The following is a 14,548-nucleotide window of genomic DNA, read 5'->3' as shown; positions in this document are numbered from 1 at the left end:
TACAAAGTCATCAGGCAAGGATATTACTGGCCCACAGTCCACTCCGACTCCATTGCCTATGTTAAGAAATGCCCCTAGTGCCAGAAATTCAGCAACGTTCCCAGGCAAAGCCCCAGCCTACCAGCATCGGTATTATCACCGATCCCATTTGCTAGTTAGGGCATAGATATCATGAGCCCCTTTCCCCGAGCAAAAGGTGACCTTCGCTACGTCCTGTTAGCCATTGATTACATGACAAAGTGGGCGGAGCTAAGGCCATGAGGACAATCAAGCAACAAGATTGTATCAAGTTTATGGATTCAATCGTCATGAGGTTCGGGATCCCGGTAGTTCTCGTCTCCGACAATGGCCCGCAGTTCGTCGGGTCTGACTTCGAGGCATATCTGAAAGAGCTCAGAATCAAGCACAAAAGGGCATCAGTCGCATATCCTCAGGGGAATGGACAGGTCGAAGTAACTAACAGAACCATACTTCGGGGCCTGGAAAAAAGACTAGAAGAGTCCAAGAAAACTTGGCCTGATGAGCTTCCGAAAGTCCTGTGGTCCTATAGAACCACCCCCAGAACGGGAACCAATGAGACTCCCTTCAAGCTTGCATACGGTACCGAAGCCCGCATACCAATCGAAACCGGGTCCCCTTCCACAGAGTCATCAACTTTGACGAGATCTCAAACATTGAGGGACTTAAGACCAACCTGGAGCTCCTAGACGAGGTAAGAGACAAGGCGGTAAAAAAGATGGAAGGCTACAAAGAAAAGACAAAACTCTACTTCGGGAAGAAGGCAAAAATCAGAGAATACGAAGCGAGAGACTTGGTACTCCGGCACACCGAGGCCTCAGACCCAACCAATCAAGGAAAACTCCAACCCAACTGGGAAGGCCCCTATAGGGTTAAAGAAGTGCTCTGACCAAGAACCTACAAGCTAAGCTATCTCGGTGGAACCGAAGTCCCAAACACTTGGCACGGAGCCCGTCTAAGGAAATTCTACCAGTAAAGGTAGGGCGCACATTCCGGGATCTCCTCTACTTTTAGGCTATGACAGCTTGATGTAACTTACAACGTTTTCCCCGAAATGTACTTTTGCTTTATTATGATTTAAATGAAAACTTCACCTTGAGCACCACATAGCTCAAGATTATTCTACTGTCATTCGATCACTGTCGCTATATTACTTAAAAAAAATTTATTCAATTAAAATTTTAAACCCCTTCCCGGGGACCATTACACAAACCATATGTACTTAGAAAATTTTATTCAATTAAAATTTTAAACCCCTTCCCGGGGACCATTACACAAACCATGTGTACTTAGAAAATTTTATTCAATTAAAATTTTAAACCCCTTCCCGGGGACCATTACACAAACCATGTGTACTTAGAAAATTTTATTCAATTAAAATTTTAAACCCCTTCCCGGGGACCATTACACAAACCATGTGTACTTAGAAAATTTTATTCAATTAAAATTTTAAACCCCTTCCCGGGGACCATTACACAACCATGTGTACTTAGAAAATTTTATTCAATTAAAATTTTAAACCCCTTCCCGGGGACCATTACACAAATCATGTGTACTTAGAAAATTTATTCAATTAAAATTTTAAACCCCATCCCGGAGACCATTACACAAACCATGTGTACTTAGAAAATTTTATTCAATCAAAATTTTAAACCCCTTCCCGGGGACCATTGCACTAACCATGTGTACTTTGAAAATTTTACTGTTAAAATTTTGACCGATATCCCGGGGACCGTAACACGAACCACGTGTACTTAGAAAAATTTCGATGTAAGAAAGCAAAACCAAATACGAAAAGGAAATATATTTACACGCATTCCCGAGGCAAACCAAGCCCCGCGACAAATCCAAACCAAAGTCAAACGAAATCCAAATAACAAAGTCTAAAGGCCACAAGGGCTAATTCTGAAACGACAGCAAACTATGAAAAACAAATTACAAGGCACAAAGCCTGGGTCTTCATTCTTATTTCTTCAGTTCTCGGAAGGAGGAGGAGTCTTCTCGCGGCCCTCTTCGGGAGGCGGAGGCGGCTGTGCCCCGAATGTACCCACCTCAGCAGCTTTGGCTTCTTCACGACGGAGCTCTTCTGCGAGGTACAACTCTATGAATCCATCCATGTCACCACCCGAATTCTCAGCCAGATAAGCAGAAGCAATGTCCCAGCAAATGTTGACCTTCTCAAAGATATTGTTGTTGAGCTCCTCGTAGTAAGCGACGGTACCCCGGAAGGACTCAAGCACCTCCTCTGCCCGGGGCCTGACAGCAAGCTCTTTCTTCAAGTTCTCCACCTCCGCCCGGAGGGATCCAACCAACTGCCCTGCAGCCTCTCCAGACGGGTGCCAGCCCCGGAGCGAGTTCAACATAAAGACGGGAGCTTTTTTGGCATCGGAAGGGAGCCCCCAACCATCTATATTAAAGGTAAACTCAAAAAGGGGAGGCAAGGTGGACTTCTTAATCTTAAAAAGGTAGTGGAAAAGTTTAAACGTGGGAAGATACTTCTTTATATGGCAGCAGGCAAGGAACCAAGAAACCCACTTAACATAATTCGGGACCAACTGGGTGAAAGGTATCCCGTAGACATCACGACACAGAGACTTGGTAAATTGATGAAGGTTGGGCCTCATACTACGTAGATACTCTAAAGGAATTCCTACCCAACCACCAACGGGGCGGTGATAAACCCTCTCGTGAGGCTCGGGCCACCTCCACTCCATATCATCCCCGAAATGGAAAATGGCCTTCACTAGATCATCTATCTGCTGAAAGGTATACTCGGAGAGGTCGGGATGACGGGGAGCTGGAACATACCTAGTCCCGGGAGCATTGTAGAAAAGCTGATCCATATGGGCCCCATCATATGGCTCTATGCCCCCGGGCCTGTAAGCGGTAGTAAGGTCCCTGAAGTAATAATCGTGGGGAGGACTATTCTCCCGACTTTGAACAAAGTAATGATCTATGTCTACCCAAGACCCGTCCCTTCTACCCCAGGTATGCCCGGGGTTCAAAAGGAAAATAGGTAACTCCTCAACTACAGCTTGGCGGCGGGGAGGCATATTTTCTGGTTCCGGGGAAGAGTCACTCGAAGAATGTTCGGGAAATCCAAAATGGGGACGGTCAGGTCTACGTTTAAGGTTAGCCAATTGTTTCCTTCTACCCCTTCTAACCATATAACCCCGGAGTCTATGCCATTTCGGGAAGAAAAGGAAAAAGAAAGAAACACAAAAGCTACTCATGAAACAGTTAACCTTAAAATCAAAACACCAAAGTACATCACACAACCTATACATACATATATACACCTATAAAGAACATCCATAAAAACAAAGAACAAGCCCAATTTTTTGCACAAATTAAATCCCTTATTCGCACACATACAGATACCAAAACACAAACCCAGATTCACTACAAACATCAACTATTTCTTTGCAAACAAAAACTATAAATCTAAACAATAAACAACAACCTGTTCGATTCACCAAAACTCGACACAACAAAAATAAACTGATTCAGATGCTTGGACACGCATGCATTCCAAGAACTCAAACTACAAGTATTCGCTAAACAACCACGAGGAAACAAAGAATAGAACGAAGAAAAGTTCGAAAACTTACAAGAAAGCAGGAGAAATAAGGCGACTTCAAAAGAGAAAAGCTCCCAAATTCTCCTTGGAGAAAAGTTGCAGAGAGTTTTTGTGTTTGCAATTGCGTAAAGAAAAAAGAAATGACAAAGGTGGAGTATTTATAGGCACAAATGAAGAGGTAACCCACTCAACTGACAGACAATCGTGTCCGTCGAATGAAGACACGTGGCACAATCCTGAGCGTCAAGAAAATAATCGCTACAGTTAATGATTACATCACTGTAATTATTTAACAGGCGTGGATTTTGAGGAGAAAAGGGGGGAAAACTGCAATGTTTTGTATATATACATATACTCACACATATATTCGTACAAGAAGCTCAACCGTCGCCTGACACTCCGGGAAAAGCGCTAAAGTACTACCCACCTGTCGCATTTGCACCCAGTCACCCAAACACAACCCCGGGGACTTGTATCCAACAACACCCCGGGGTTAGGGGCCACAAATCAAAGGAAAAATGATAAAAATTTTCCAAGTGTCAAGAACCAAAAGGCCTACTCAAACACAACCCCGGGGACTTGTATCCAACAACACCACGGGGTTAGGGGCCACAAATCAAAGGAAAAATGATAAAAAAATTCCAAGTGTCAAGAACCAAAAGGCCTACCCAAACACGACCCAGGGGACTTGTATCCAACAACACCCCGGGGTTAGGGGCCACAAATCAAAGGAAAAATGATAAAAATTTTCCAAGTGTCAAGAACCAAAAGGCCTACCCAAACACAACCCCGGGAACTTGTATCCAACAACACCCCGGGGTTTGGGGTCACAAATCAAAGGAAAAATGATAAAATTTTTCCAAGTGTCAAGAACCAAAAGGCCTACCCAAACACAACCCCGGGGACTTGTATCCAACAACACCCCGGGGTTAGGGGCCACAAATCAAAGGAGTGATAAAAAAATTCCAAGATAACTACTCCCCATCCGGGAAAACCCGCATAAGGGAGTGAGAGGCAAATGATAGGCCAGAAGTAACCAAGCCCAAATAAAGGAACAGAAGCCCAAAAGAGATAACACCCCATGCCCAAGCCCGTGACGCCCTCAATCTCGGGGTTAGGAAATGAGGACTCACACACCTTTAATCTAATAATTAAATAAGCATAAACCCCGATTAACTACTAACGGGATCAACAGGATAAAGTATGAGACAAGATTACAACTACCAATCATAAAATATAACTTACAACCCCAAAATATTATTAAATAGACAATATCGATTCCGACTGGGAACCGACATATAACCCATTGTATCTTTACAGATTTCCTTCTAGGCGCGTGCTCACTCAAAAATACCACTACATGCTCTGGCAACCGGAAGCCCTCAACACGATAGGGACCACCAGGTACGCTCTTACGAGCAGTGCGCCTAAGCCTGGCCATCTTCTTGCTTAACTGCCATGGTTAGATTAAAATAAAACATATGAGTATAAAACTCAGCAAGTAACAATGAAGCAGTTCTACGATATCAATTCACAATATACTTTACCAAACTCAGGGCATTCTACTTTATTTATTCTAGGTGGCAGATTTCCAGCTTTTGGGTTAAGGAAAGGTTTTGAAGGATAATGTGGGGCTTTCAAGGAACAAAGCTCAATGCAGGACGAAAGCCGACATTCATCACAAATCATTAAAGGATCAGAATAGATCTTTCAAAAAGAGGAAAACAACAGTATTTCATTATAGGGAATCAATCATATGATCAACAGATTTAAGAATCAGGGTTCTCGAGCTTTAAGCTTCACATTAACATAATAAACCATTTTCATTTTCAAGAATCAATTTACTAAACAGAAAGTTTCAGTTCCCTTTTAAATAATCATTTAGAACCCTTGATTGGATCACTTTATCTTTCCATTTTATTATAATACGAGTGATCATCCCGTACCGACCTCCATCCGGTCTTTAAGGTACCAATCGGCATAATTTCAGCCTTAAGTTGGACTAGCCCCGCTAGCCTCTTACCATGACTGGACTAGTCCCACTAGCCTCTTACGTCCCAATCCAATCCATCAGGAATTCGTTTGGAAAACCTTGAGTTGGAAGAAAATAAATAGGTTTTCTAAAATCCATTTTATCATTACCAAGAATATGAAATCATTCAGACTCTTTCGAGTCGAAACTCATTCTTAAGTCAAATTTTAAGAAAACAAAGTTCAGGAAGTGATTCAAAGATAAGCAAGGAACAATTCTTAAGGATTCGGTATCAAGGATAACAAGGTACTTAAGTTAGAGGAATCAACATCTGTTTAGGGACCAATAGGGTGATCAGGAAATAAAGTATCATTAAACAGGGTTCGCTAGGATAATTATAGGGTTCAATACAATTCATGGCTTGATAAATAACTTGAACAGAAAGGATAGATTATCAAAGGGTTGAATCAGTAAGCTTATCAATAACAATATATCAGAATCAAAACAGGATATCTCAAGTCATTAACAGGGTTCATTAATTAACACTTCATACTCTACATGGTATGAACATCAACCTCTCTATAATCATTTTCACAAGTAATGAGAGTTACTTTCCTGAATTTGGTTTCCTGAAAGTTGAACTAGTGCCACCTAGTATACTTTTTCCTTTCCTAGCCTGAATGCCCTCACGCTCTGAATCTACAATAAAAAACCAAAACCTTAATCAGTTTCTCAACTCTCGTTCCTAGAACGATCACTCAATACGATAACTCGATTATATCATTGACTCGAGTATACGAATATAGCTTATACAGATAAGCACATAGCACATCACACGCCATATATATTTTAATCTTAACCTTTATATCTTTATATATACTTATCGATCGACGCGTACTTGCTTGACCTTAACCATTTCTCAAATCACACCAATATAACTCTTACGAGTACATGATTTATTCACAACTAAACCTTTTGCGACCATAACTGTCACTTATAGTTCTTAAATAACAAACCATTTAATTCCCTTTTTCTTTTATTCCTTAATTCGAACCATAACAACAACCAATCACACAAATGAATCACATATCTCCTAGGATTTCACATGCAATCACTTAGCAAGGTATTGGAAATCAAATCAGTCGCTTTTCTACTTATATACCATTCGACCATACACATAAAATACAACCACGTATACTCAATTTCAATCTCATATAATCAAACACAAATAATATAAATCACAAGAGTCATTTACGCAATTAAACTTCATCCTTTTTAATCAAAAATCTGAATCATAATCACATTAAGAATCGAAAATCAACACCTTCTTTTGATTATCAAAATTCAAACATAAACACCACCCAATCATGGTCATGCAATCAAGTTCTCATTAGCCACTAAGATATTTAGCAAAAAAATCAACTTAATTCTCTTTTAAGCCTAAGACCCATTCGGGTTTTTCCAATAATCATGCATGCAAGGATAAATTTTGACATGCAAAGTCTTAAATTTCATTCCCAACTTGTTTTAAACCTTTACTTAGTCATTCAATTCATTAAACACCAAAACCAAGCATTACCTAGTGACTTCAACTTTAATCAATTCATTCAATCAACATGCATCCACTTAATCATCAAATTAATCCCTTTTAAACACATTTTCTATTCGGCAAAAATCCAAAATTCACAACTCAAGGACTAAACATTAACATGCATAACTTGATCTTCTTTAAAACTAACATGCAATTACTTTATATAATAAATAATCTAAGATCAAGTCATCAAATTCAATTCCCCTTTTTAATTAGCACAAAGCCGAATTATAACCTAACATGCAAACCTTAATTTTTGATTTTCTAAGCAACAAATCATTTACACACATCCAATTTCTCTTTTTAAAACAATCAATGCAATCCATTTATCAATCACATACTTGAGTTTCTAAAAATACAAAACCCTTTTTCAAACCTTCAAGAAACCAAAACATGCAAATCTTAAAAATCAAATTATCATATCATAAAAACTCCACCGGCTCTCCTTGGATCATAGCCGGTGGTGGTCGAACTTAAGAGAGCCCGAAACGGGTCTCCTCTTGAGTTTTAAACCACATAATCCACTTGAATCCACTCTTATAGTTTTGTATCAAGAAATCAATTTCCTTGAACACAACCATAGAGATCAACATCAAAACACTTACACAATACTTACATGCAAATGGAAATTGAGATGTATACCGAAAATAGAGACTAAAAAGAGCAATATCTTTGAGTTTGAGTGAGGTTTGAGTGTTGCATGCAAGAGAGAGAGAGAGGAGAGATGGAGAGAGCCGAGAGAGAGAGTGAGAGTGTTCGAAAGAGAGAGTGAGAGAGAAAAGAAAATGAGGGAGTGGGGGGGGAAAGGGTGCTCACGGGAAAGAAAGAAAGAAAAGGCGGGGTGTGTTTATAAACTATCAAAGGCAAAGGCATTTTAGTAATCTACTAAATCCCTTTTATGCCTAATTAATTCTTTCTTTTTACTCAAATATAATAAAAATTAAATATAAAATATATCTCTCTCGGAAAGTTGAAAATTATTGCAAGTGACAATTTTAATACGTAGATCTCAAAATTAGTTTTTCAACCATTACTCATAATAGATTTTTGAGCGGACGGTTGATTTTATATGAATTTCGCAAGCTTGCCTTAATAATAACATTTCCCACATAAAAATCAATTTAAAATGCAATGACCACCAAATAAATCCATTCATTATTTTTAAAAAGTCTCTAGGACTACTATGAAGGTAACAAAACAAATTCCGTGTTTTTATCTTACTCAGATAATTTTATAAAAATGCGCAAAGATTAAATAAACCTTTATTTAAATCAAACAATTCCCTTAAAGTCATAAAATTGTCACAGAGCACATAGTCATGCACACAGACATGCAATCACACATATACGGTCACATAACAACTCAGGTCTGATCAGAGAATTTGTCCTTCTTTAATCTTTTATCATTTTTACGCGTACCGGGTCACGTTCAGCCTGACGGCCCGACACTCAGCGTTTCGATTACGCTTCTCATTATCATTATCGACCGATACGTCACTTAGGACGAAATACTTTATTTAAACATTCATTTCACTCAATCACACATAATTCACATTTTATATTCTTTAAATCTTTATTAGGACGGGTTCCGTTCTACCTGACGGCCCGACAACACAGCTTAACTTCTAAGCTGACTCTTTAAATTGGGACGCTTTTATTTACGCTCCTATATTCTAATATACAGAAAAGACAATTAATCAACACTTAATCACATAATTATAATCACATCACATAAAACATACTTTATTGACTTAATTACGTCGTAAAATTCTCAGTCGTCACAAAGCCGGGGTGGTCCCCGGTGCCACGTGGCACAGGACAAAAGTGTCAACTGTCTCATGTTACCCAAAATGGAACAATTACATCCCAGCCGTCCATTGGTAAAGATCCCAAGACAACTCTGATGGAGAAAGGACACCTGACCACACAGTCCATCTGAACCGTCCAATCAATCACCAACCAAGAATGATCAAAGGCCAGGATGAAAAGGTACAAACCCCGAAACCCCTAAATCTTGGGACCTATAAAAGGCCCCAAAAAGAGGGTTTTAGGGGTTGAAAAACATTTGACTGCTACACACCTATAAACACACCATCACATATATTTTGAATGACTCATTCTTCCCTCTTCTTCTTCTTCTTCTTCAAGAAAACCCATTTCTTACTCTCACACCGGAGTTTCCGCGGGAAACAACCCCCTCCGGTTCTGTTTTGCATAGACCCCTACCTAGCAGGTTAACCTCACTCCAACCGCTACGGAAGCTGGGTCCCAGCTCATGTGAGAAAGGAGAAGACCCGAGAAGAAACCGAGTTATCAAGAGTCATCCTTGAGTGTGAGAATAAGTTAATCCGGTAATGGTGGGTTTGAGAATATAAAAGTTCTGAATAACTTATGTGAGTGTGTACTTATAATTCTGGTGTATATATATATATATATATATATATATATATATTAAAATAGATTGATAATGGCTAAAAATCGGTTTCTATTATGTTTTAACGACCCATTGACATCGATGATTTTTAATCAGGTAATTTTTCTCAATTTTTGTCCACATTTTACATTCATTGATGATTGACTCAATTTATGTGCCACATAAAAGGGGTCAATGTGATAGGGCGATATTCACCGGATGACACGTGGACGTCACGTTTGTGAGTCCGGATGATGTGACTTGGTCATATCATCATCCATGACAGAATTGTTGTTAATCACATATTACAATCATTTTTTTATTGTATATACGATTTATGATATAAACTGAGAACAACAAAGTAACACCAGAATTTCAAGAACTTGGTTTCTATTTTATTAATGTAGCAGAACAGAATATATATATGAGAATAGAACTAACTAGCTAGAAAACAGGACCTCACAACAACTACTTTCCTAAACTCATTCTACCACTTCCTTATTTGATAATGCCTAGAAAATCTCCAGACTTGCAGCAAGACTAAGTCTCAGTAACGACTACTACAAAACAGATAATACAAAACAAAGAATAAATTAACTATTTGAGATTATCCAACAATTCCCCTCTTAATCTTAAATATGTCTGTTCAACTCTTTAACACCCAGGAGGCTACGCATTCTTTCAAACTTTGCAATCATTATAGCTGATAAGTGGCATTTTATACCACTTAGAACATCTTAAAATGGCTTAAATTGGTGTCTTGAAATCAAGTATTTTGTGTATTTGATGCGTTTTTCTAGTGTTTATGCATTTCAGGGTATTAGTTGCATTTCGGAGGAGGAATCATCAAGAATAAGCCTTGGCATGTGTTCACCATTGCGAGAGGAAAAGAACGGGCAGATTACGGCGAAGAAATGGAGCAAACCTGGAATTTTTCCAGTAGGGTCCTGCGCGCCCGCGCAGCAATGCTGAGCGGCCGCGCAGCAGCCTAGCGCGCCCGCGCAGAAATGCTGAGCGGCCGCGCAGGGTCGGGGAAAAAGATGAATTATTTTAGACTTCTACTTATGTTTGGCTTCCAACTTCTATGTAATCTGAGTTTTATGGGACTATTATATAAGTAGATTTGAGACGTTTTCATAGAGAATAAGAAGGAGATTGTGTTTTAGATTGTGTTTTGCACAAGAAGCGAAGGAGATAAGGAAGAAGACCGATTTAGCACACCGCAACGGAAGAGGAAGCATATTTTCTTGTGATTCTTGTTTCGTTGTAACGTTGGATGCTAGTTTTCTTTCTTTGACTTATTTACTCTTGTGACGTACTTTGTTTTAATATAATTAGTTAGTTATTATTTTCTTGTGTTGTTTATCATGATTTCATATGAACCCATGATGGCGATAAGTTCTATTATGGGCTAATCGTGATCATGGGGTTGCAACGGATTTATTATGGAATTCTTTAGTTAATTGTTTAATACTTTAGTGTGTGATGATTGCATGATATCTAGTAGTGGTTGTGCGTATTCGTCTTATGTGCGTCGCGAACATATAAGATAGGGTGTTAATCTCTTGTGAAGCGACGGTGGATCTTGAGATTTAGAACTTGCCATGCTAGCATAGGTTCATGTAAGTTGTGCATGATTAGTGGGTAATTCTAACAGTTTTATTTGCCCTATGTAATAAAAAGGGATAACTTGTGCTTAAATCGTTGTGTTGTCAATTTCTGTAGACATATAGGAACTCAACATAATTGATGACTATTCAACTTCTATCTTAATTGTGGATGCTTGGTAGAATGGTATTAGTACAATGAAAGTTGGCTTTTATCAGTTTCGTGTTATTCGATTAATATCTTCACTGTCACATGCTAAAGGTATTAACAATGGCTATAGAAGGAAGTAATAATGAAGTTGTGATCTCATGAGTGTTTTATTATTGATAAATTGAAGTGTTAGTTAAGTGGTTAGTTAAGTAGTTAATTATAGTTAATATTTAATCAACAATTTTAAGTGTTATTATCTTAACATTGAGAAGTAATCATACATTGGTGAGTGAGTTTAATTAGACAATAACTTAGTCTGAGTCTCTGAGGGAACGAACTAGAAAGTATTCTATATTACTTGCGAACGCGTATACTTGCGTGAATATTAGTGCATGTTTTCGCCCTAACAAGTTTTTGGCGCCGCTGCCGGGGACTCGGCGTATTTGTTTAGTTTATGTACTTACCATCATTGGTCATTAGGACTCAGTGATTAGGACGTAGTAGTTAATTACTCTTTTCGGTTGTGTTTCAGGTACTTTAGCAAATGTTTATGCAAACTCGTTCTCGTGCTCGCAAGAGGACCTTAGATACAGCTGAGGAGAAAGACGAAGTTCTTGATACTCCGGAGAAGTTAGATTTTGAGGATTCGGATTCAGGAACTGAGCAGAAAGAACCAGTAAACATGGGAGATCGTATTGTTCAAGCTGATCCAGCTCTTATGGATTTTTCTCGGCCTAAAATTGATGACATTCAGTCAAGCATCATTCATCCGGCTATTCAAGCTAACACCTTTGAAATCAAGCCGGGCACTATTCAGATGGTGCAGAATTCTGTTTCTTTTGGAGGAACGGCCACTGAAGACCCCAACATGCACATAAGGAATTTTGTCGAGATCTGCAGCACTTTTAAGTATAATGGCGTGACTGATGAGGCTATCAAGTTGAGGCTTTTCCCATTCTCACTGAGGGATAAGGCTAAAGACTGGTTACATTCTGAACCAGCTGGGTCCATCACTACGTGGCAAGATCTTGCGCAAAAGTTTCTGGTGAAGTTTTATCCAATGGCAAAGACTGCTGCTATGAGGAGTGCTCTTACTCAGTTTGCGCAGCAACCTACAGAATCTATGTGCGAGGCTTGGGAACGCTACAAGGAAATGTGAGAAAATGTCCACATCATGGAATGCCGGATTGGATGGTAATCACTGGTTTTTATAATGGTTTGGGGGCCCAATCTCGGCCCATGCTCGATGCAGCAGCTGGAGGCGCCTTATGGGCTAAAAGCTATACTGAGGCGTATAATCTTATAGATACAATGGCTGCAAACGAGCATCAAAACCCAACTCAGAGGATGACGTCAGGCAAGGTAGTAGGTATTCTCGAAGTTGATGCAGCCACCGCTATTGCAGCCCAGCTCCAAGCGCTATCAATGAAGGTTGATTCTTTGGCTACGTATGGAGTTAATCAAATAGCTATGGTTTGTGAGCTTTGTGCAGGTTCTCATGCTACGGATCAGTGTTCTCTTGTCAACGAATCTGTTCAGTATGTGAATAATTATCAGCGACAACAGCAGCCTGTGCCAGCGACCTATCATCCTAACAACAGAAATCATCCAAATTTCAGCTGGGGAATAATCAGAATGCTATTCAGCCAACATATCAGCAAGGAGTAAGTAAACAGTTTAACCCACCTGGATTCCAGCAACCACAGCAGTATGCTACAAGGCAATCATATCCTCAACGGGGAAGTGCAGCTGCACCTACTAGTGCTGATTTTGAGGAACTTAAGCTGTTGTGCAAGAGTCAGGCGGTTTCTATCAAGACCTTGGAAAATCAAATCGGTCAATTAGCCAATGCAGTGCTCAATCGTCAACCTGGCACTCATCCCAGTGATACGGAAGTACCAGGCAGGAAGGAAGCTAAAGAGCAAGTCAAGGCTATTACCTTAAGGTCTGGAAAAGTAGCTGATGCTGAAAAGGCAAAAGAAGTCGAAGCTGAAGTTAGAGATGAAGAATCTAAGTAAAAGGAGAAAGTAGCGGAACCAAGGAAGACTACTGTTAAACACACTCTGCCTGAGGCTAATATAGGGGAGAAACAGCTCTATCCTCCACCACCTTTTCTTAAGAGATTGCAGCAACAAAAGCTGGATAGACAGTTCGGGAAGTTTCTGGAGATGTTCAAGAAACTTCACATCAATATACCTTTCGCTGAGGCGCTGGAACAAATGCCTAGTTATGCGAAGTTTATGAAGACTATTCTTTCAAGGAAGGTGAAACTGGATGACCTTGAAACCGTTGCTCTCACGGAAGAATGCAGCGCGGTTCTGCAACAAAAGTTACCACCAAAACTGAAAGATCCAGGAAGCTTCACCATTCCTTGCACCATTGGCAATCTAACTTTTGACAAGTGCCTTTGTGATTTGGGAGCAAGCATTAATCTGATGCCGTTGTCGATCTTTAAAAAGTTGGATCTGCCTGATCCAAAACCCACATACATGTCGCTACAATTGGCGGACCGTTCCATTACTTACCCAAGGGGCATAGTTGAGGATGTGCTCGTCAAGGTGGATAAGCTCTTCTTTCCTGCTGATTTTGTTATTCTGGATTTTGAGGAAGATAAGAAGATTCCCATAATCTTGGGGAGGCCTTTCTTGGCTACTGGCCGTACCTTGATAGATGTGCAAAAAGGGGAACTTACTATGCGGGTCCAAGATCAGGATGTGACCTTCAACGTATTCAAGGTAATGAAATTCCCTACAGAAGATGAGGAGTGCTTAAAAGTAGATGTGATTGATTCTACGGTTACTTCGGAACTCGATCACATGCTAATGTCTGATGCATTGGAAAAGGCCTTAGTGGGGGATTTTGACAGCGATGATGAAGATAGCAACGAACAATTACAATATCTGAATGCTTCTCTATGGAAGCGAAAGCTCGACATACCATTTGAATCTCTTGGTACTTCTGACCTTAAGAATGCTGAAGGGAAGCTCAAACCATCAATAGAGGAAGCACCTACCTTGGAGCTCAAACCATTACCTGAACACTTGAGGTATGCTTTTTTAGGTGATTCATCTACGTTACCTGTTATTATTTCAGCTGACCTTTCAGGTAGTGAGGAAGACAAGCTCTTAAGGATTTTGAGAGAATTCAAATCGGCTATAGGATGGACCATAGCAGACATCAAGGGGATAAGTCCTTCATATTGTATGCATAAAATTCT

At 39.7% G+C, this 14,548-nt stretch overlaps 1 protein-coding gene and 1 non-coding gene across 2 annotated transcripts; one reads left to right on the top strand and one right to left on the bottom strand.

The window, feature by feature from the left end:
• The first annotated feature begins 257 nt into the window (after nucleotides 1-257).
• Nucleotides 258-707, top strand: LOC141659959 (uncharacterized). Its single transcript, XM_074466905.1, has one exon. It carries the CDS (start codon nucleotides 258-260, stop codon nucleotides 705-707), a length of 450 nt encoding a protein of 149 aa, XP_074323006.1.
• Nucleotides 708-12,406: 11,699 nt separating this feature from the next.
• LOC141662823 (small nucleolar RNA R71) lies at nucleotides 12,407-12,512 on the bottom strand. Its single transcript, XR_012550922.1, has one exon. It is a non-coding gene; the product is annotated as a small nucleolar RNA R71 (small nucleolar RNA).
• Between the last annotated feature and the right edge of the window lie 2,036 nt (nucleotides 12,513-14,548).

The sequence above is a fragment of the Apium graveolens genome, chromosome 5 (assembly GCF_009905375.1).
Source record: "Apium graveolens cultivar Ventura chromosome 5, ASM990537v1, whole genome shotgun sequence".
NCBI classification, from domain to species: domain Eukaryota; kingdom Viridiplantae; phylum Streptophyta; class Magnoliopsida; order Apiales; family Apiaceae; genus Apium; species Apium graveolens.
The sequence above is the reverse complement of the archived record's forward strand: the minus strand, read 5'-3'. Positions and strand labels throughout refer to the sequence as shown.